General features: G+C 43.2%; 1 protein-coding gene across 2 annotated transcripts in view; it reads left to right on the top strand.

The window, feature by feature from the left end:
- rab11fip5a (RAB11 family interacting protein 5a (class I)) overlaps positions 1–22,874 on the top strand; it is a 35,206-nt gene extending 12,332 nt beyond the window's left edge. The window contains exons 2-7 of one of the 2 annotated variants that reach the window (XM_079528314.1): positions 7,575–7,790; positions 9,447–9,739; positions 11,206–11,824; positions 15,494–17,761; positions 18,815–18,959; positions 20,238–22,874. In XM_079528314.1, the coding sequence (XP_079384440.1) occupies positions 7,575–7,790; positions 9,447–9,739; positions 11,206–11,824; positions 15,494–17,761; positions 18,815–18,959; positions 20,238–20,495 (3,799 nt within the window). In that variant the 3' untranslated portion in view covers positions 20,496–22,874. Of the gene's footprint in view, positions 1–7,574; positions 7,791–9,446; positions 9,740–11,205; positions 11,825–15,190; positions 17,762–18,814; positions 18,960–20,237 lie in introns of both variants that reach the window. The other variant, XM_079528313.1, reaches the window with a different exon arrangement.
- The last annotated feature ends 519 nt before the right edge of the window (positions 22,875–23,393 follow it).

Raw genomic sequence — 23,393 nt, 5'->3', positions numbered from 1 at the left:
CCGCCCCCTGTAACAATAATTTAATCTCAGATCATGTGCACTGTAGTTGTAGTAATTGCAGCCACAATCTTACAGTAGAGCTGTGATTCACGCAGACAAGGCTCTTCTGATTTCTAGAATGCCTGCAATGTGCATCTTTTTGACCTAAAGGAACACTCCTTTTGTGTGTTTGATATTTGATAGATTGCTTAAGTTGTGTGGGACATAAGACTGTACTATTATGGATCTTGCTTCCTATTCCTTCTCAAGAAAATAACAAGAACTGAGTGGTTACAGACTAGCTAAATGGCCCCTGAGGTCCTAAATTATAGTCCCTACTCATGCTCCTACCACACTGCCACAGTGATGTTGTATAATTTAATTTCATCATGTGAATGATTACATTTAGTAAAGAATAAAAAAAGTCCTACACCGTAAAATCATCAGTGTTGATAAACCAAATGAATCTATAGGTCTATTTGTGGTCAATTACATTCTCAGAGTTTTTACTGTGCAGACGTGTGTGTGTGTGCGCACACACACACACACACACACACACACACACACACACACACACACACACACACACACACACACACACACACACACACACACACACACACACACACACACACACAATGGTTTTGGAATGTAGACCACACCCTGGCCACAGGGTGTTGTCCTGGCTATGTTAGGAGGAGAGGAAGGAATGATACTATTGTTGGATCATTGGTGTGAAACTAGAGTCGACACCATAAGCAGCATTTCGTCACTGTCGGGTGGAATCCTTGCATGTCCAAGACCATTCCTATTATTATTGTTATTATTAAATAAAACATTTTTACATTCAGTAGATTTTCTGTGGTCTGGAGTTTTCTGGCTCAAACAAGTGCTGTGATTTTCCTGCTGTTGTGATGTCACCGTCTGCAAATCCCATATATGTCAAAGGGATTTGCCAGCAGATGTCACTGTTTTGCCTATTTTCATTGCAGCTCAAAAGGCTTCCAAACCCCAGAGAAAACCCCAGGCCACAGAAAATACACTGAATGTTCAAGTTCAGGACAGGTTGTTTGGGTGTAATTGGTCATAAAGCCTCAAATAAAAATAAATGAATTAATATGAAACCTTTAAAATAATCAAAATAGCCGATCTACAAACTCACAACGTGTAGGATTGTGAGCTTATAGATTGGCTATTTTCACTACTTTTTGCAAAACTCTTGTATGATTAAGTAGGACATTAATTCATGAAAAAACATTGCGGAGATGCAAGGTCTCTGCCCGACAGCAATGATTTCCGAGTGATGTTGATGTTCAATTTTGAGGAGCTGTTTTGACACAATCCTGAGCAGAGGCTTTGTGTAGTTCTCATGTGTGAAATAACTGTCCAAGTCCAAAGGTCACCAGAGCCCTTTGTTCCAAAATGGGTCATTCAGTGTGTTTACATCAAGATTTTTTGAACCGGCAGGCCGACGGCAGGCCCAGAGATTTAGTTTTCACCCCTGTGGGTCGGTGCCGTGTCATTAGTGTCATTAGTCCGACGACTCATTGTTGCGTTGGTCCGACTGGCACATTATCCCTAACCCTAAACCTGACCGCAGGCGGAAGCGCATCTACCTGTATAAAATGGAGCAAATAGTCTTTCTGTTGGTCTTTGTATTGCTGGAAAATACAATACCTATGTTAATTTGCACATTACATAAAGATCACACTCATTCTGTGATTTAGCTCTGTTCGGTTTCCTTCTCCCTTGCGCTACTCAACTCTTTCTCATCGACCCCCTCTGTGTCTCTGTCTGTCTTAATGGTACAGAAAGTAACTGCAGATGCTCTGAGCCAAGGTGACCGTCTTCCTTCACTGTCTTATCTAATAATTCGATTATATGGTTCTGAAGCTGTGAACTTATCCATAGTTAGCATCATGGCACTCTGCATGTATATTCTGCACAATTTGATCAGAATGATAACTATGATTTGGTTTTAAGTCAGATCTACAGTTCCCTGTGATGATGATGACCCACACATATCCTTAGCTTAGAAAAAAGAATAACGATTTACTACATTAGCCTGGCACAGTAGCTGTGCAGGTCAGGAATATGGAGGGCCATATCAGATACAGAACTGTCAAGACACTTAACACTGATTTGGACAGAGTCACATTTTTATGCATAAAATATGAGGATGGAAAAATTGCGGTGGAGGTGTAACACAAAAAGTCCATCACAGGAACCAAAGTAATGAAACCAGGAAATGGAGCGCGTGTGTGCGCTATAAGTAGCATGTCTCAGTTTCAAATCTGATTATGTGCTACAATATGCTCTCTCTCTCTCTCTCTCTCTCTCTCTCTCTCTCTCATCCATAGCCATTTTTCTTTCCATCTGGCACTGCAGTGTGAAGTGTCAAAAAAATCATCTTGAGGGGACTTTCTTTTCAGTCATATTCTAGTCATAACCGTCTCTGAGATTTCCCCATGAGTCATGGCTGACTTGACTGTTTGACATTATTCTACTTGTTGGCATGAACAAACAAACCATACCATTTCTAAGATTAGTTTTTGTTCCTGCTCAAACCGAAAGCAAAGAAAATCCCTCCTGCATCTCTCCATCCATAAGTTTCTTTCACCCAGGGGTTCCCAAACCTTTCCCTGCCAAGGACCCCCAAATAGCCTCCTATTTTAAAATGGTAAACCTGTGTCCTACACTGACACTACCGGTACATGATTATTGTGAGATCAAAGGAGTAGTGTGGACACTGTGGCTTCTCAGTGGTGTAGAAATCTGAGGTTCTGCTGTTGTAAAACACTTTATTGGAAACCTGGTCTCCCGCATGGGGAAACCAAACATCTACCACTCACCCGAAGGGGAATCCCTTGTTGGCCAAGTCAAGAGAGCTCGTAGGATTCTGGTCTTCGGCAGGGCTAGAAACAGAGCCTGATTTATACATGTCGCTCATAGAAAATAATGATTATTTCTAGACTAATGTGAGATGTATGTTGGTATATTTGCTGTGTGTGTGTGAAAATATTATAATAGTACATTGTGATGAGATGTTAAACAGCAAGATGAATGCCCTAAAATGCGTGCACATTGTTAAATCAGATATGAGTATTATTTTACCTCATTATCCGTTCTTGCCAGATCTGATGACAAAAATAGATGCCTCCCAAAGGTATTTTGGGATGTCTGCTGGCATTACTCCCAAAGCTTGTTTGGTGTCCGTTTAGTAGGACAGTCTAACACGCACGCACACGCAGTCACACACGCATGCAGAGTATGTAATGTGTTCCACACGTGCACACACTGCCAGACTATTGTGTAACCTCCATGCACAAATGCTTGCACAGGCTCAGATTGACCTTATTTTCATTTACAATTCTGAATATCCGCACTCTGAAAAGCAATGCACTCCAATTAATTCCTAATTATTCACTCATTGAAATGTTTTGGAGAGATTTGTATGGTTCTTGTAGCTGTGTGTACTTTCCAATTTTGCTTATTACTAATGTAATACAATATAGATGAGGTACTGTATACCGGTTCAGTTGGTCCACATAAGATGAAACCGGTTTAAGCTTGTACACCAGACATTAAAATTGCATATTATACAATAACAATGTTTGGTGCATGACAGCTGTTCAGCAACCAGACTGACTGAGGAAAGAAATTGTTAATGTGAATTATGTGATGGATGCTGTGTGATTTGATGATCCGATTACAGCTCTTTTCTATTTTATTTTTGATGGAAGGAGTGGGAGCAGAACAGGGGTGGCTACTGTCCTTAATTATATTTTGGGCTTTCCCTTTGCAGCGAGTGGTGTAAATGTTATGAAGTTGTGGCTGTGCTGTGCCAATGACTTTCGCTGCTGTCTTTACAGTCCTTTGTAGGAGTCTAGAGTTCTGAGCAGTCAGGTTGCCAAACCACACCTGTGATGCAGCCTGTAAGAATATTCTCAATGACTACTCACTATGACGGAACCATAAACATATCTGATACACTCATATATATAGGCAGATATGGAGATCCGGTTGTCCAGAGCCATTTGACCGCTGTGCCCATATACTGTATGGTCATGCACAAATATGGGACCGGTCACCGGCCGACCTCAAACTTGGCATGCACATCGGCAAGGACTCGAGGGAGTGCGGTGCCCTTCCTCGATATTCGGTTGTCCAGAACCGCCGAACCGACTGATTTGAAAAGGGTAGAAAAGACAGACCGATGCAGACAGAGATCTCCATATTCACAAAAGGGAAACGGACAGACGGGTACTTTGACAAGGCCCTAGATGTGAGGGCCGCGTGGCAGGCCAAACCTCAAGGCCCTAGATGTGAGGGCCGCGTGGCAGCCCAAACCTCAAGGCCCTAGATGTGAGGGCCGCGTGGCAGCCCAAACCTCTAAAGGCCCTAGATGGGAGGGCCGCGTGGCAGCCCAAACCTCTAAAGGCCCTAGATGGGAGGGCCGCGTGGCAGCCCAAACCTCTAAAGGAGGGCTGCATGGCAGCCCAAACCTCTAAAGGCCCTAGATGGGAGGGCCGCGTGGCAGCCCAAACCTCTAAAGGCCCTAGATGTGAGGGCCGCGTGGCAGCCCTAGATGTGAGGGCCGCGTGGCAGCCCAAACCTCTAAAGGCCCTAGATGGGAGTGCTGCGTGGCAGCCCAAACCTCTAAAGGCCCTAGATGGGAGGGCCGCGTGGCAGCCCAAACCTCTAATGGCCCTAGATGGGAGGGCCGCGTGGCAGCCCAAACCTCTAAAGGCCCTAGATGGGAGGGCTGCGTGGCAGCCCAAACCTCTAAAGGCCCTAGATGTGAGGGCCGCGTGGCAGCCCTAGATGTGAGGGCCGCGTGGCAGCCCTAGATGTGAGGGCCGCGTGGCAGCCCAAACCTCTTTGACAAGGCCCTAGATGTGAGGGCCGTGTGGCAGCCCAAACCTCTAATGATTAAAGTTCACTTAGAGCTTTGATATTCAGAAGGTACAGTCTCTGTTGCACTTTCTTCCGGATACAGTTGGTGTTGAGAGAGACCATGTGTGAGTGTATACCAAGAAATCTAAAACTGTCAACAATTTCAACAGATAACCCATTGATGGAAGTAGTTATTGTCTCCACCAGGCCGAAGGCATGGGGAGAGAGTATGTTTTGCACTCCGTCCGTGTGTGTGTCCGTCCGTCCGTCCGTCCTTCCGTCCGTCCGTTACCAGCTAATCTCCGGCACCGTTAACCCGGTCGATGCCAAACTTTGCACACACACTCCCTGGATGCCAACGATGAACCTCTGCCCCGCATTTTCCAGAACGGCCTGTTATAGCGCCACCATGAGGCAGCTTTTCACATTTTTTACCTAAAACTGCACCGATCTGCGTGAAACGTTGCATGCACACTCCCTAGAGGCCAAGGACAAACCTTTGACCTGCATTTTCCGCATCTGCCTTTTATAGCGCCACCAGGAGGCCGACTTTTGTAAAACACATTTTTTGATATTACTCCTCAAGATTCTGTCCAAAAATCTCACAAATCGTTACACAGTATCTCTATGGTCATGTGCTCAAGTCGGATCTGTCCGATATTTCATATTCCATCCTAATTGGTTATAATTGGCTTTCACAGTTTGCAAGATTGCCCCGTTTTGAACAAAAGCCTCAAATCATGAACACAGCATGCAATTTACGTGAAATCTTTCACACATTCTCTTACTAGGCTGAGGAATATATCCCACCCTTTTCACATTGGCCTGTGATAGCGCCACCAACAGGTTGATTTTTGCAAAACACATTTTTGGAACAAAATGCCTCAAGTCATCCAATTGCCATCAAAGGCAAACATGTTTATATTACTCCTAAACATTTTGCCAAACATCTCACACAGTCCTATCTTTCTGGTGGAGACCTGTGCCCAGAAGGGCACTTTTTCTAGTTTCTTCTGATTCTCTGATCACGATTTCTCAAGTCAACAATTATTTCTTATCGTCTTATTGACATTTAGAGAGAGGTTATCATGGTACCATTATGTTACATCTTCCACTTACCTCTTATAGGCCCTCTCATCCCTGACTGTTGCTTATTTAGTCAAATTATTGTCATCTGCAAGTTGTATGGTACTCTGTCGAATTCGAAGGAAAAGAGGCTGCTGTTTTTCCTCTATTTTTTTTGACGATGGGTTCTCAGATTGTGTGTAAGCATACTGTACAGTAGGGGACACTAAGCAGCCCTGAGGTCCTGCCTGTTAAGAAATTAAATGCCAAATTATTACAGATATAGTCGCCCAAACCAAGACCTCTGAGTTTCAACTCCAGTTTGGATGATAAAGCAGAGCTACAATCAATAAACAACAAGGTATTTTTCTTTTCAATGTGTACTAAAGAAGTATGCAGAGTATGTGAGATAACGTCACATCTACAGATCTTTTGGAGCAGTATGAAAAACAAGACTGACATGAAATGTCATTTACAGCTTGGCTACCAATGGAAAGAAAACAAGTCCATCCTTGTTCTAAGCTGTTCCATCTAGCACTGATTGACTCGCAATGTATTCCATAGTGAAAATGACGTAGATGACCGTACCGTTTGTATTTATCTTGGCCTGTCTCATCAGGTCACTTCCGGTTCAGGGGCTGAACAGCACTGCTAGCTGCATTGATTCTTTGAGACACACATACGGCTATTTCGGGGTTTGCCCAAATCCAAGGTCAAACAACACAGTTTTCACCATTAGAATTTCATTACGGAATGTACACATAACACATTGTTACATTTTATGTTTTTTCTTTTCTTTTTTTTCATCATCAAAATATGGCATTTTTGAAACTTGAAGCTTTTATTGCACTCCGTAGATCATACCTGGCTTTTGTGTAGCGTAGCGTAGCGTAGCGTAGCGTAGCGTGTGTGCCATTAGTGAAATTGTCAAATGACATAGTGAGCTCCATAGAAATATAGGAGCAGTTGGAGGATAAGAGCCGTGCTCTGCACCACTTTGAACATGGTTGTTGAAGGAGGTGGAAGCGACTCCTTTAGTGCACTGGTTAGTAGGTTACCAGACTTTATAGCTCGAGACCCAATAGAGAAATTTGATGTCTGCCCGGGACCCAAGCTAGTGAAAATAGCAGATCTCCAAGCTCACAACACATTGTGAGTTTATAGATTTGGTTTTAATTCACGAAAAATGTAGCATTTTCTGGCAATGTTGTGTCCTGACCCAGGGTTTGGGAAACAATGCTTTGTTTCCCTGCAAGAAGTCTAGGACTTGGCCTTTCAGTTATGAGCCGCCATCCCAGTACCTATCATTGACAGACTACTAAATGGCTGAACAGTTGCCAAAGACCAACCATCTTCTTGTTCCATTTGTTGATGAATCATATAATACATGTTTATTGATTGTTTTATGATCCCCATTAGCTTTTACCATGACTAATCTTCCTGCCCATGTCTGACGATTAAAAATGTATGCCTATTGTGTTTTATTGCCTATTATTCCCCAGTGAGCTGTTTTGTATAATCATGACACCGTTATTCACATGCCTGTTATTTGCGTTCTTCTTTTTAGTTTCACTTCACAGAATCTTGTATTCCCTGACGGTGGTTGAGAGTGTCCCATCATGTCTCTCTTCCAGGTGGTATAAGCTGAACTCAAAAACCGGGAAGAAGGAAAAGGAGCGAGGTGACATCCAGGTCACGGTCACGTTCACCCGCAACAACCTGACGGCCAGCATGTACGACCTGGCCGTGAAGGACAAGAGCACCTCCACCTTCACCAAGTTGAAGGAGCGCATGAAGGGGAAGAAAAGGTCCAGCGAGGAGGACAGCGCTGCGGACATCTTGATGAGCGCGTACGTACCTCCATTATGATTAATTCCTGTACTGTTCTTTGTCTATATAGAAGTGTCTATTTGTACGTCTCTAAATGTTTTGATGATTTGAACATGGTGGACCCTATTGGAAACAAGTGTAATGCTTAATTGGGTCGTCCACTCACAGTTAACAGCCTTTGTATTGAGTTTGTGCTTGAAATGTACTGTAATTCTGCAAACTGTTAATAAATTCTTCAATCAATCAATCAATCAAACGTAAAAAAAATGACATTTACTTAAGTACAATTCGGAGGTGCTTTTACTTTACTGGAGTATTTCAAAATGTCAGTACTTTTTCTTCTACTCCACTACGTTTTAGAGGCAAATATTGTACTTTTACTCCACTGCAATTATTTGAAAACTTTAGTTACTTTGTAGATTTAGATTATTATTACAAAACGTACTACATTAACCACTTCAGATCTATATGCATTTCGGCCATTTGAAAATAGCCAGTCTACAAGCTCACAATGCGTCGTGACTAGGGATGGGAATTATCGATTAAGTCATTAATTGATAATTGATACGTTTTGATAACCTTATCGATCGATTTACCGGTTAGTTGATTTCTTTTTAAATCTGAGAATCTTAATTTCCCTCAATGTCTAACATAAAAATCTACACTTTGCTGATATACAGAAAGAATACAAAAGGCTTACAGGGTATGCGGTACAGGGCCAGGCAGTGGCATCTTTGTATGAGGAATAAAATAAAATTAAAAGTGCACTGTCTTGTCTGTCACATCACATGCAAAGGCAGATACATTTCTGTGGCTACCAAGGTGGGGGGACCTTTTTTTTACCGGCCCCCACATGTGCGTTCCTCGCCCGCTTGCACATGCAGCACAGAAAACCACCCAATGAGAGAACCACAGCATTTTCTATTAATTAACTGTTACGTTTAATTGATTAATTTCTTAACGGCGATTAATCAATTAATGATTAACAGTTCCCCGCCAAAATACGTAGCCTGCATTATTTGTCGGGAAGCGAGGCTGCCTGTGTTTGATTCGATCTAGTGGAAAGGCTACTCACATTAGCTTTGGATGGCTATCTGTTGTTAGCTTAGACCCTGGGCTGCGCCATCTGTGATTGTGCACGCATGTGTGTGCACGCGCACGCTTTCAGTTGCTTTAGTCTCCAAATGCCCCTCCCAGGCGGCATTTCTGGTCAAAACAACGCTTATTGCTCGGAGCCTGACGGTCGTAGTAATGGCGCTGGCCAGTACTGATCATGCTCACTCCAGGCAGACAATAACATCCGGTCGAGAGTCAACACACACCATTTGCTGTGTTTTGGATCTTCAAAATAAGGGTTGAACGGGGCAATATCCTGGCATGTTATTAATTAATCCCGGCAGAAATTGTGTTAACTATTAACATCCCTAGTCGTGACGCATCACAACGCATTGTGACCTTGCTCTACCGAATCTACTATTTTCAAAAGATTTGTGACATTTGAAATGAAACATTCTGTGTAATGAGTACTTTTTTACTTTTACATTTTGATACCAATACTTTTGTACTTTTACTCAAGTCCATTTGGAATTCTGGACTTTTAGTATTTCTGTATTGCAGTATTGATACTTTTACTTACTGTAAGTAAAACATTGCGCATACTTTTTCCACCACTATAGGCACGGCACATTGGTCCGCGCGCGCAACCGGCTGCCGAGCGACGGCGGGGGTGAGGAAGAGTACGAGGACGACGAAGGGGGCGAGGCTAGGCGGAGCAAGATGAGAAGCTACTTCTTGCGGGGGAAGTTAAGGAAGTCGTCGGACACCCGCTCCAGCACGTCGCTGGGCTCCGAGAGCAGCGAGTCGTCCTCCAGGGGGGGCAGTCTCAGCCCAACGGCGGGCATCAGTGTGGTGGTGTCCGACCTCTCCAATTCACCCAGCAACAGCAGCAACCTGACAGATAACAGCCCCGGTGAGAGTCACACACACGATCAAGATCACTTCATTCGAGATTCTGAGCTGCACTACCGAATCTGTCAGCAAGGCCATTCAGAACGTGTATACATTGTTGATAGTGGGAATGAAAACACAGGCGCACCACAGGAAGTGGAGGGCTGAGGGCGGGCCAAACGGGCCAACATCCTGTTATACACATTCTATTGAGGCCTTCCCCCAGAGGCAAATTCAAAGGAGACAAACAGCAGAGGGTGCTGTTTTTCCTTTTTTTGCCGATGGGTTCCCAGATTGGTCCAAATATAACATGAAATTGTGGAGTTACATGCCTAATCTCGGTTTATGGGAAGACTCCTTTCATCAATAGCTACACCAACCAGAAACGTCGCTGCTACACTTTAGGTTTGTGGGTAGTCTGGGTAGTCTGGGTAACATGTTTTTCATAACATTAGGTTAATTTCATACAGACATGTGGCTTCAACAGGAACATAATCTATACCATTGTATCACTACTATGTGAGTCATTCCACGAAACCGGTACGATTTGCAGTCCCTCTTACCTTTTAAGGTGTATTTTATCGATTGAGTCACCAAGCTTTTTTAATCAATTTAAATGTTCCCTTTAATATTGTGTTAAAATTACATGGACTTTATCTTCATATCAGAAATGATCTTGTTTTCTTCCAGTAGACACCCCCTATTTTGTAAATTTTTTCATGTCCCCAATGGCCTTCGATGAAAGTGGACTTGAGATATGACTATTACAAATTTACAGAAATCCATAAATTATGCCATTCACATATACATTTATCGGTGCTTTATTGCTGGTCATGTTTAGTTTTTGAATAAATAGATGATTGATTAATCATTAAAATAGCTCTATATATATATATAACATATAACATAAAGAAAATAATTGAATGCCTGAGATGTTTTTCTGATAGCTAAAGATGCCCTTAATATTGTGGGGTATTCAGAAAAGTAAACCTTTTCGGTCAAATTTTCAACAAAAAATAAGTCCAAATCGTACCGGTTTCGTGGAATGACTCATGTACAGTAGCTCATGAGTCTACCCTGGATGACTATGACATTATGGTTAATAATAAAGTCCTCCTGTCTATGCAGTATGCAGAATATCAAGGGATCTTTACTTCCAGAGCCTCACTGTTGAGCTCTATGGGACAAACTTGGATAAATCAAGGTTTAATGAATACAAGCTATGATTGGATTTGCAGTGTCACGTGTATGTGATAGAAAATATTATCACCTGATTGAATTAGCCAAAGTCTCTAATTACTATTATCCTGTCTGTCTGTCTGTCTCCCTCTCTTTCTATCTATCACGCTTTCTTTCTCTCTCTCCCTTCCTGTGTATGTCTCTCTCTATCCCTTCCTGTGTATGTCTCTCTCCTTTTACTCCTTGTCTCTGCCTCCACTCCTCTCTGCTGTATGTCGTCCATATTGGCCCCCCTCCCTCGTTTCTCAGACCACACGGTAGACACTTCACCCAAGTTGTCCCCCCTCCACCACGGAGGTCACTTCGATGATGATGAGCCCATGGGGGAGATCACCCTCTTCGTGCCCCAGCCCTTCGCCCGCCTCAACGGATGCCACACCCAGTCCACGGAAGAGCCTGGCTCAGGGAAGCCCTTCCTGGGAAATTCTTTGGGCTTGCTGCAGAGGTCCATGCCAATGTCCATGTCGCTACAGAACCTCAGGCCACCGAAGGCTGAAGAGGAGCTGCCAAAGGGCCCTGCTGGAGATGGCCGGCGCTGGTCCTTCGACAAGGCCGGCGATGAGGAAAAGGCGGCCATCGCTGCGGTCCTGGAACAAAGTGGGTGCCCCAAACTTGGATTTGGGGACTCGGTAGAGAGACTGGGGCAGACGGAGTCTGCCACGAATCCTCCTCCAGCCTCCTCCTTTGGGGCAGTGGAGTCCGTAAGCCCGGGTAAGAAGCAGAGGAGGAATTTGTTCTCTCATGGCAAAAGTGAGACTTCGGGGACGGGCCAAAGCCAATCCAGGGTTGAGACCCAATACGCTCCAACGCACACCGAGGAGAAACATCACAAAGGAGGATGGTTTGGATCGAAAGACGGCAAACCCAGGTGAGATTAACCACATGAACCCTAGCCATCCCTATTCTGGGAACAGAATTGTCACTTTGCGAGACGTTGTTTGTAGATCATCTATTTTTGCATTAAATGGCCATAATGCAATATCAAAGGGAAAGAGAGCAAGACATTTCTCATTGTGTTTCACAGAATGTGATATTGTGACCTGAAAACCTATAAAGGCTATGTACCTCTGTCTCAAAGAGTGCTTCTGGGGTTCACCACATTCAGGAAGTGTCTAACCTTACCAACAAAAGTGTGAAGACAGGAAGAGCGATGGTGTTATTCTGAGAAAGAGCATATAAGTGTTACCTGTGGTCCATTACAGACAAGCCCCTTAGTTTACGTACACTAAACAGATGAATAATATGAAAGAACGATTGCCTTTAGATCAGAGGTTCCCTAACGTTTTAGATTGAGACCCAATTGTATCTCCCCAGGACCCAAAATCACATTTTCTTAGATTTTAACAAAGGTAATTGTGTCCTTTGTGATAGGTCATAGGGAGCAATGCTATAGTACAACTTGCTCATAGGCTTCTGGTTTCTGAGCTTTCTGCTGTTTCTGTAGCTATTTCTGTGTATTTCCAGGTTTCTGGGTGGAAAAGAAATATTTGGCGCTACTCATTACATATTAGCTACATGTGTTCGATTTCAGCGACGTGACGTAGGCATATCTAAGATTTTTGTTTGTTTAATTTTGTATTAGGGGCCGTGGTTTCCCTGTTCTTTCATTGCTGATAAGTAGAGAGACGGGCTCCGCCGCTTCCGTGGTTTCGTTAGCTTCCACGGTTACTGGTTCTTCGTCTCGAAACAGACATTTCTCTGCCAAAGGGGGGGGGGGGGGGGGGGGGGGGGGGGGGGGGTGGTGTGTGTGTGTGCGTGCCTGTGTGTGTCCAACACAGCAGTTCTGCCTGGCGAAAGAGCTCATAGTACGGGCGGCCGAAAATTGGACCCTAGATATTAATCTCTGATGGCTTGTTTGTATATACGACTTATACATTTTAGGGGTAAATATGCCAGGAAGTTAGGGAATCTGTATTATTTTTACACATGTAACAGCAGTTATCATTTTTGTTTTCAGAAGTCTCATTTTCGAGGCGGTCAGCTCTCTTTGACGTTGATTCAGAATATAATGATATGCACGCTCCACTCCGCCCCTCCCCCTGGGGCGGGGTTCCTGATCCTTCAATTTTCATGGATTTTATTATTTATGAAATTATTTTCAAAGATGTATGACATTTGTTTCATTTTCTTTTTTAATCTTTTTAAATAATAAACATATTGTAGCCCCCCCTCCCTACAATATGTTACTTGTGACCCATAACAATCGTTGTTTAGGAACCAGTGCTTTAGATCATTTGGAGCAGACGGCATGAGCCGGCACAAAGATGATGCCTGTATTGGTTTCATCTTCCCACGTCATTATTCCCTGCCTCCAATGTGTAATTGCGTGTGACCCGTACTATATTGCCTTATGCTTGTTCTGCAAAACTGGTGGCATGAAAGAATGTGTGTTGATGTGGAGACCTGTATTGTACCAGCAGAGAGCACTGAAATAGTTTAAGCATGTAAGATAGCGCTAGCTCAGTGATGGCTCTTAAGGCCTAGCAAAAAATAGTCACTTAGTAAAAATACTTTCATGCTGAATCTGTGAAAATAAGAAAGTCATTTGATGCATCATTGTAGTTGTCAGAGCTAATGTCTCCGGTATGATGACAGGTAGCCTATATGATGGTGGTCAGTACATTTGTTTTTAACCTTGTGTGTAAAATGTAAACCTCCTAGAAGAAGAGATAAAAAGTAAAATAATAATACTAGTAAAGATACAGAAAGATTCTCTGAGAAACGGCACTTTAGTAATGTAGCTGTTTTAGTTTATTTGCATGCATAATGGCAATGAACACAGTGACTGATCAGTTCACTAATTCTGCTCAAGTAAAATATCTGCAGTAATGGCAACTAATTAGTTTTCACATCTGTAGTGTGTACCAGCATGACTGTTAGAAGGAGCAGGAAGGATCTACGTCACTTCCTCCCCCAGCAGTTTCTCTGTCAAGGCTCTGGTTACAGGCTTACAGCAGGTATCTGCAATGCAGATGGGGTGGGGTGCTGCTCCACCAAGGCCTGAGTCCCAGTCCACTTAACTCGATATTATTGATTAAAAGTAGTGTATAATCACAATGATGTGATTGTGAGGTTGAAATTATGTTTTAATATATCAGGTGTTTATCCTTTTGTGTACATACGTTTTGTATTTGCAAAAGTTTGTCTATAGTTGTTTGTGTCTTTGTGCATGTGTTTTATCTCCATATTTGTTACATTTATTTGAGAAGAAAAAGGGAAATTAATAGTGTAATTATAGCTTCTCTTCTGTGATCACTTGAACACCCATCATTGTGGGTTTAAGTTATTGTGTTTGAATAGTGAGTGTATTAGACATTTATCTTTCACTCTTCCTTCACAATTGTACAGAGCACAATGCTATTGCACTTTAATTTGTGGTTGTGCATGCGTGCGTGTGTGTGATATAAAATTTGCTATTGTCTTTCCATATTTTGGATGGAAGCGAAATCTCTACGAGACAGATGAGGGCATTCTGATTGCCCCAGGTCAGATATTCTGGACACGAGTACATTGGATCGTATTTCTGACTGCTCTACAACTAGAGATTTTCATAGCCTGCACTCTCATGCTTTTTAAAACCTTGGGAATGGTGCCAAGTTGGCACCAGCATTGCTACGCAGCCACTATGTCCAAGTTGCATCAGCTTTCTCGCTATACAATACAAAACTGACCTCCTAAAACATGAATTGGACACAGCCTCACAGGAATCATAGATTTGGACACAGTTGGGCTTGCTATATAGTCAAGGAAGGAAGCATTTATGTTTTCAGTGGACCAGGATACTTTTGAGCTGTTTTTATTCAGGAAAATAGTGTTGTTGATAGTACATTATATGTATAGCACTCATGGAAGGCTTTAGGAACAGTAAAATAAGTAAAAATCAACAAGACTATCTCGCCCAAACTTTACGTTAAGGCAGGATACAACAGAATACATATTACATATACTAGTGTAAGCCCAGAATGGCTCAAAGGAATTAATGATTATTCTGATTTGACTCCTATACAGGAATCTAGGATTGTTCCACACTCAAAAGCGTGCCAATGGACAGACTAAGCAAAAATACTTGCAATACTAATTGGAAATAGGAAGAGGGTACAAAACTACTACCATGTATGCCTACTAGTCCTGTAATCAAATGAACTTGAATACTGGTTTGACTAAGAAATTAAGACTCAAGTGTTAACAATCCATTCCTCACTAATCAGCAGGATGGTGTGTCTTCCTTTCACAGCCCGGTGGTATCACCTAAGCTAGAGCCCAGCACTGCCCACTACCACCCCCACCACCCTCACCTCCCATCCCAACCACCCAGTGATCACCCATGGGGTCCCCCTGTACCCCCCATAGATTCCTCTGCTTCTCCGGGTTCCCCCTTCCACCACACTAACCCCTTCTCTCACTCACAAACCTGCCCATCTCCCATGTCCCCAGCCAACCCATTCTTTCCTCTGCCCCAGTGTAACCTTTTCTTTGGGGACGAGCTAGCCAACCAAGCCCTCAGATCTGTGCCTCCACCTCTGCCCTATCTCTCCAGTTCTCGGCCACCGATATCAGAACTCTTCCCAGAGCATGACCCCGCCGTGTGCCATGGCCAAACGAGCCCTGAAGATCCCCTTGCCTTGGACAAACATACGCAACGGCCTCTTCCTCCTGTTCCCACAGAAGAAGAGAAGAGATTTATCAAGGAGTTGTCTAATCCAATCACATCTTCCGGGGCTGCGGAACTAGATGCAGAGTGGGATGCAGACTTTGAATTGTTTACAGCTGGCAGACTGCAGTCCACCGGGAGCCCAACTACACACTGCAAGCCCCATCAGACTGTGCTGAATGGCCCTCCCCTGGATCACCACAGTAACAAAGGAGTGTTATTATTGACCACGGACATGAATGATGCATTACACCCCCAGAATACTTGCACAGAGGCACCAATTGAGGCAACGGAAGTTACTAGTCGGGTAATTAACTCTGACATAAACACAGTCATGTTTGGACACTTCCCCAATGCTAACGCACATGAATGCATGGAGGGTGATAATATAATGTTGGCTGCTTCTGCTGATGCCTGTGCTCACTCACCAGAACTGGGTGTTTGTCTTGAAATTATATCTAACCCTAATGCTAATGCTGCAACCGCCTCTAATGCAAATGACATCCCCTGTCATGACTGTGACCACATACACAGCAACTCATCTCCATGCCCCAGCCCTACCCCGAAGCTCAACAAGTCCCCAAACCCCTGTTCTTCAGGTATCGGAAGCTCTGCAGAGGAGGATGTAACCACAAGTCTATCTCTATATTCTGCATCCGAGAATTTTTCAACGTCATCTTCATCTGAGGATGCCGAGTTCCAGACCATTGATGTTACGTTCCATGAGGAGTGTCCTGAGCAAACCTTGAAAGAAATTCTAGACTGTTCAGGTCAGTTTAAGTCAGATGTCCTGTCTGTCTTATGTGATGATGCATCTCAGTTCATCCAGTTTCAAAATGATCATGACAAAGAAGTGCAACCAAGTGGCTCTGAGGGGCACGGGCTACCCACCACAATCGTCACAGAGGAGTTGGGGCATGATGAAACATCAAATCTACCTGATATCTTGTGTCCAGACCTGTTGCCAAAAGCGTCAGTCTCTTTGCAATCAGACCATGGAAAGGAGATCATTTGTGACCTCAAAGAACCTCAAGGGGATATGGGAGGTTTTTCTGAGGATACAGATAACGCCACAAAGCCAAATATCCCAAGCATTATTTTCGAAGATCAAAATGTTGCCACATACACTTCCTTTCACATCGTGACCTCCTCCCCCTGTGACAATACATCCTTGAAGGAATCAACTGTTGCCAGCATTGGCTTAGGAGCACAGAACTTAAACAATGGTTCTCCCAGGAGACCAGACAAGCTTTTCGGGGACTTTCTCAACTCCAGCTACATCGGGACCAGTCCTGATCAAGGCCAAGGCTTTGAGAACTCTCTACTACACACAGGGGTTTCTGATCAAAGCCCCAGCAGCCTCCTCAGCTGCAGCCTGTACATGAGCGCTGACACAGAGCATTATGAAAGCTGCCTAACTCACCACTCCTCAGAGGAAAGCGTGGGCCAGCTAGGGGTTGGAACGCTACCCTCGGCTTACTCAGCAGTATGTGGGGCAGAGGCTTGTGATGAGGTGGGCGAGTTTCAGTCAGTTTCAGTTGCTGACACTGAGCATATAGCTGCTCTGCGTCTAGAAGATTCTACAAATGAATGCAGTCAATGTGACGATGAAAGCAACCAGACTGAAGGACTGGAGATGCTGAATGCAGAGAAGACGGTAGTGTTTGAGCCAAGTTTCACGATGGAGGAGGACTTTGGTTTTCACATACTTTCTAATGCGCTTACGAACTCTCATATAAGCGCTGTGTCCAATGATCATGTTCTGTCAGATTTTTCAGACCCCCCCAAGACCGAATGCACTACACTACAGCGCTCCCACTCTGTGGGCACCATGAACATTCAATCTGACAGCCTCCACATGCCCTCTTTTGGCAGTGACCCTGGTTTGTCTCTCTACTCCTCCTCTGCCTCTGCCCAGCCTGTCTCTGACCTTCTTTCTCCTCCTTTGCCCGCCTCCTCTTCCTACCTAACTGCAAAAAGTAGCTTCCCCTCAGCTCTCAGCCCTGTCCCGCTCCCCAATGCCAATGGCTCTGTGAGGTCACCACCCAGCATGGCCCTACAAACCACTCTCTGCACTGCACTGCCAGCGACTGACGCGCCGCACACAGTTTTGCCGCAGGAGACATGGTGGCAACCGGCCAATCAGGAGAACAGGTGAGGTTGCTTGCGGTGCTGACTGCTCAGGTGTGGAATATATGGCAGCGAACCTTGTCTTACGCACTGCTTCCAGCATTTCCTATTTTTCCTCGTATTAGTGCATTCAACCTTCTAGAGGCATTTCCACTTCTCTTCTTCCTCTTCCTCTGCCTCCTCTCCCTCCTCTTCCTCTTCTGTGCCACAGGCTCTCAAGGGATTTATCCTGTTGTGGTGTGACCATCTCTTTGTAACCCTTCTCAGACACACACAGACAGGAACTCTCTCACACACAAAAACAAATGCATCTTGGCGTACACAGACACACATAATTCAGCGCGAACGACACTCTATCTTGCAGGTGTCTGTGGACGAGAGGGTGGGGGGGGGGGGGGGGGGGGGGGGAACAGAGCCACAGTCCAATTAGCAGTTATTATTTTCCATCGCTCCCACCACAGGTCCCCCCCACCACCCCCCCATCTCTCTCCCTTCTAACCTCCCCCAGAGTCCAAATAGTGTTCTCACACAACAACAGACCTCCATCTCCATCAGGAACTAGGCATGTACTGTAGATGAAGTGAAAAGGTGTTGCCTGTGTGCCAGATGACATTTTTACCCCTACTTCTCCCTTCTGTCTCACCTCGGCTTAGTTACGCACTTAACATAATCATACATGTTTGCCTGCACAAATGTGTGCAATTAATTGTCAATTAAATGAATACAATTAAATTATTTACATGTTTAATGATTTAATGAAGTGACAAGACTTCTGTAATGACTTGAATTGTTTAATATATACATGTGGAATGTTTCCACGCGATTTAATGACCTTTAATATATGATTTACAATCATTTAACCTGATTAACTCTATCCCACCTCCTTTTCTTCCAACCTCTCAAAACCTTTTGTGGTGGTGGTAATGGGTGACCTCTTCTTAATTAGTAATCTCCTGTGAAGTGCTTTCTGGTGATAACTTCTGATAACCATTATTAGAGACTCTCTCTCTCTCTCTCTCTCTCTCTCTCTCTCTCAGCTGTCAGTAATGACTGTTGTGTCTGTCCTCCCCTCTCCAGCCCCCACCCTGTGAAGCCACTGACCACTGCCATTCTGGTGGAGGAGAAGAGAACAGAAGGCCGGTCGGTGCTGGAGAAGCTCAAGTCTACCATCCACCCAGGGAGGAGTGCCCAGCACAGCGAGCAGGAGGCAGAGAGCAAAAAGGCATGCAGTGATGATGATGTGATAATGACTGTCATGTTATTTGCATACTAGTGCCGTTCATATCAAAACAGGTGTTGCTCCAAGTACTTCAGAAATTGAGAAAGTATTTTCTCAGTTAATATTTGAAGAAGTGAGTGAGGATTGGATAAAACACAAAAGAAAACCCCCTCTGCAAATAGGGTATAATTAATGTCATTAACATAGTAGAAGTAGGGCTGTGCAGTGTGCAGTGTGCAATATTACAAAAATCTCATATCCCAATATAGGTGATTGTATATATGGCACATTTTCTGTAGATTCAATTAATAAATAGATTATTTATTACCACATGGAAAGGCCTACATTTTGAATTATATATTATACTAGTCAAATGAAAGGTACTTACTCATTTTTTTTTCATTATTTATGTCAAACTGAAATATATTTTTACATTGTTCTAGACTAGAGTCTAGACACTTGCCACCAGTGGCTAGATGAAGACTGGCCAAAACACTGTAAGTGCGTCCAATCATTCAGCTGAAGTGCAAGGATATTGTTTGGAGTCTTTGGACATAATCTGTGACAGAGGCTACAGGGTCCCCACAACCCAGAGCGTTCCTGAGATCTGGGTTGTGGCTATAACTTTCCCCGTCTGTAAACAACACTGACTGCACTGTGGAGTGTCCAGTCTTGAATGATGGGCATTGTTAGGCTCATATAGAAATCTGTCACTCCGTACTGTGTTGGTCCATCACTCTTTAGATAAATATGAGGTAACTCCACGTGGTGTGTGTGTGTGTGTGTGTGTGTGTGTGTGTGTGTGTGTGTGTGTGTGTGTGTGTGTGTGTGTGTGTGTGTGTGTGTGTGTGTGTGTGTGTGTGTGTGTGTGTGTGTGTGTGTGTGTGTGTGTGTGTGTGTGTGTGTGTGTGTGTGTGTGTGTGTGTGTGTGTGTGTGTGTGTGTGTGTGTGTGTGTGTGTGTGTGTGTGTGTGTGTGTGTGTGTGTGTGTGTGTGTGTGTGTGTGTGTGTGTAATACTACAAAGTTGATAACTGTTCTGTTTCTGTAATGATTTAGAAAATGTGTTCCACCCACCAGGCAGGCTAGACCTTTTAAAGAATAATTCTGAAAAGCACATTATGTTTCCGTTTACTTACATATTGCATAAACAATTGCAGTGCAATACTGGCCCACTATGAACTATTTTATTTCTATTCCACATCACTTTTCATTAACATCATCATTTCTCTCTCTTTCCCTCTGTTTTCTCTGTCTCTCTCTTCCACTTCCCCCTTTGTGCAGTCTCTGACGGAGGGAGCTGGGTCTTACTACCACCTGAACCACAGTGAGCTGGTGGCCGTGCTGGTGCAGCGGGAAGCGCAGCTCCAGAGGCAGAAGGCAGAGTTTGAGTGCCAGCGGGCGTTACTGGCCAAGCGAGAGGTGGAGCTTAAGAAGCTGAAGCCACAGGTCCGAGATCTGGAGGACTACATTGATACGCTCCTGGTTCGCATCATGGAGCAGACACCCACCCTTCTGCAAGTTGGTACCAAGAAAAAGTGACGGGGAGGGGAGTGAAGGACAAAAAAACTTGAGTTTGCAGTACAAGTATGTTCACTCTAACCTCCACACCACAGCTGTCTAGTCTTTTCCACTGCTATGCTGTCCTTTTTGATAATGAAGCTCAGCATTGAGACACAGTCTGAGCGATTGTTTCTCAGCCGGCATGCTTCTACTGTGTTGAAACACATCCTCGTTGAAGGGGTTTGGTTTGTTTGGTTGATGAATCTAGGAAAGGTAGTGGGTCCTCAGGTTCGTTTGGTAACCCCCCCCTCTCCAAATGCTTCCATTTTGGAACCTACTGATTGTAGAAACATTGAATTCCTCCTCTTCACTTCACTTTGTCACATCACCACTTCATAACGGATTTCAACCATTTCTTTCACAAATGGTGAACATCCTCTTGTGGAATGAAACTGTTCAAATGATCCCCAATAGACAACAAGTGCACCAATTAGCTTTGGAGCTACAATCCAAAAAAGCAGGTATACTGTAAGTATCCACTTTTGTCATGTGCACAATATTGGAGGAAGTTGATTGTAGGTTTAGAAAGATTGTTCAAAAGTGTTCTTAGCCAGCAAGTGAATGGTTTTATTTAATTTTTTATCAATGCACGTAACGGTGCTGAATATTTTTTCTGCTTGTTAATTTTTTCTCTTATATTTTGGAGCATGTTTTGACATTTACATATAATGCACAGCTGTATAAGCTAACTGATCCTCAAAGTAGTTTGAGTTGGGACACATACAGTACAGCATAGGGCTTGTCGTTATCAGGTGAAGACAGTATCACTTACTGTAACCAGTTAGTATCAAATTCAGCCATCGTCGCTTCTCTAATCTAATGTGTTTTGCCGTCCTCTCTACATTATCAACATGATTTTTACCATTGACAAAATGCCTAAAACATGTTAGTACTTGATCCTCCCTGCCTTCTCTCCCCACCTGTCTCTCTGTTTGTCACATCCGCTTCTGCTAAAGCACGCATACTGCTGCTATGCTTTCAGGTGTGTTACAAAATGGATATATACCGTATCTATCTACAGCATATATGCCATGGAAATGCCAAATGCTGCCTTATTTTGTTTTCTTGTCCAATATAGTTCCTGAGGTTTGTTTTGGTATAGCACCTCGTTTTACTTGTAGGGGCCTGGGGGCAATGTTTGAAAAACAAAAGCCATCTGTTCACTGACTTATTTGTCTATACTTAGTTACAATATTTTTTTAGATCATTGCACAAAAATAAAGATGTATGCATACCAACAGAAACAATTGTAGTTACAGTAATTCCTGTAAAACACCAAATGTTACAGCCAAGCCTTGAAACTTAATCTATGGAGCAAAATGTATACACCGTAAAGTATTCTGATATGACACCACCTTCAACAGCATTTGTGGAGTTTCTTGCACTACTTTTTCTTCAGAATTACATTTCTACTGTACCCAACTATTGATGTGTTGGTATAGCTGCAGTAGATCACACCGTACTACACTTTCAGACAGATGTCTGACTGTTTTGAGTGTTTAAAGCAGAGGTTCTCAAAGTCGGGTCTGGGGACCCCCAGGGGCCCTTGAGGGGGGTTCCAGGGGGTCCCCAGCTAAATTAGTTAATATAGCATCAAAAGCATCAGTTTAACCACTTTAACCCTATATACATCGGAAAATTTGAAAATGGCTCGCAAAGCTTTGTTTGCTTGTAGACATGTTTTTAAAACATTTTAACAACACAACTTGTATGCGGGGCCCTGACAAAATATTTTAGATGGGGGACCATGGTCCAATTATATTTAATTTGGGGTCAATGACATGAAAAAGTTTGAGAACCTCTGGTTTAGAGAAGCACTTACCAGCGGTTATGAAGAATGGTGTACCATGTTTGAGGAGTTGCCAATGACAATAAAGAAATTGCCTATTTTTCTGAGATGGTAAGAATTTTCAAATCCGAAGGGAGAAAATAAGGTTGCTCCATTTCCATTTGTTGTCACTTACTTGCAACATGGTGGCGTGTTTCTCATTGCTCTTTGTGACATAGCACTTTGACACACAAATGACTGAGCTTAATGCATACAGAAACATTGGAAAGACTGCCATATCATCTCAGTTCTGCTATAATTGCAATATTGAGTGCATAGATGACTGTAGAGACTTTAAATGTGACTTGCCATTTATCAAGCAATTACCGTCCTCCATGTCTTCCATTTTGAAAAGCATTTATTTAAAATTTTGTTTTGTTTCAACTTAATTGTATTTCGTCCTTGATCGTGTAGCCGGTGAAATGTGCTTAAGGTAGAAATATAACATTTGGAAAGTTTACAAACCGTGATGCAATTCTGTTTCACAAATTTTGTATATTTAATAAAGAATATTTTGTGTTTCTTGCTCACCATATGCGTTGGATGTAAAGAGTGGACTTTGTGCTTGTGCTTAAATTACACTAAGGGTTTGGCTATTTGCACAGGTCAGGTGTCCTTATTTCACCTGTATTTCACACTGGATTTGGGGTAAACGGACTTAAAATATGTGTATAGGTATATCTGTTATTATTAAACAAAGTAAAGTGAGGAGAGACATGCACATCCACACCCACAATTGGGCAGGTGTTTAATACACGAAAAAATATATTCATGAGAACTAAAAAGAGAACAATATTATTAAACGGCCATAATAACAAATGCAAACTTCTGTAGCATGTTTAAAAGTGTTCTGCTAATGTTTTAATGTCTATCGTATGAGTATTTATCTATTTCATATAGTATGTAATCTAACTATTATCTACTAGACTACTGACTGGCAGCAGCACTACTAAAATGAAAGGCTACCACTAGAGGGCTATGTTTCCCCGTTTCCCCGTGCCTAGACTATTACGAAAAACAATGCAGAGTATATTGCGAAATATTGTTTA

Source organism: Electrona antarctica (genome assembly GCF_951216825.1).
Source record: "Electrona antarctica genome assembly, chromosome: 18".
NCBI classification, from domain to species: domain Eukaryota; kingdom Metazoa; phylum Chordata; class Actinopteri; order Myctophiformes; family Myctophidae; genus Electrona; species Electrona antarctica.
Note: the sequence above shows the minus strand (reverse complement) of the source record. Positions and strands in the feature narration are given on the sequence as shown.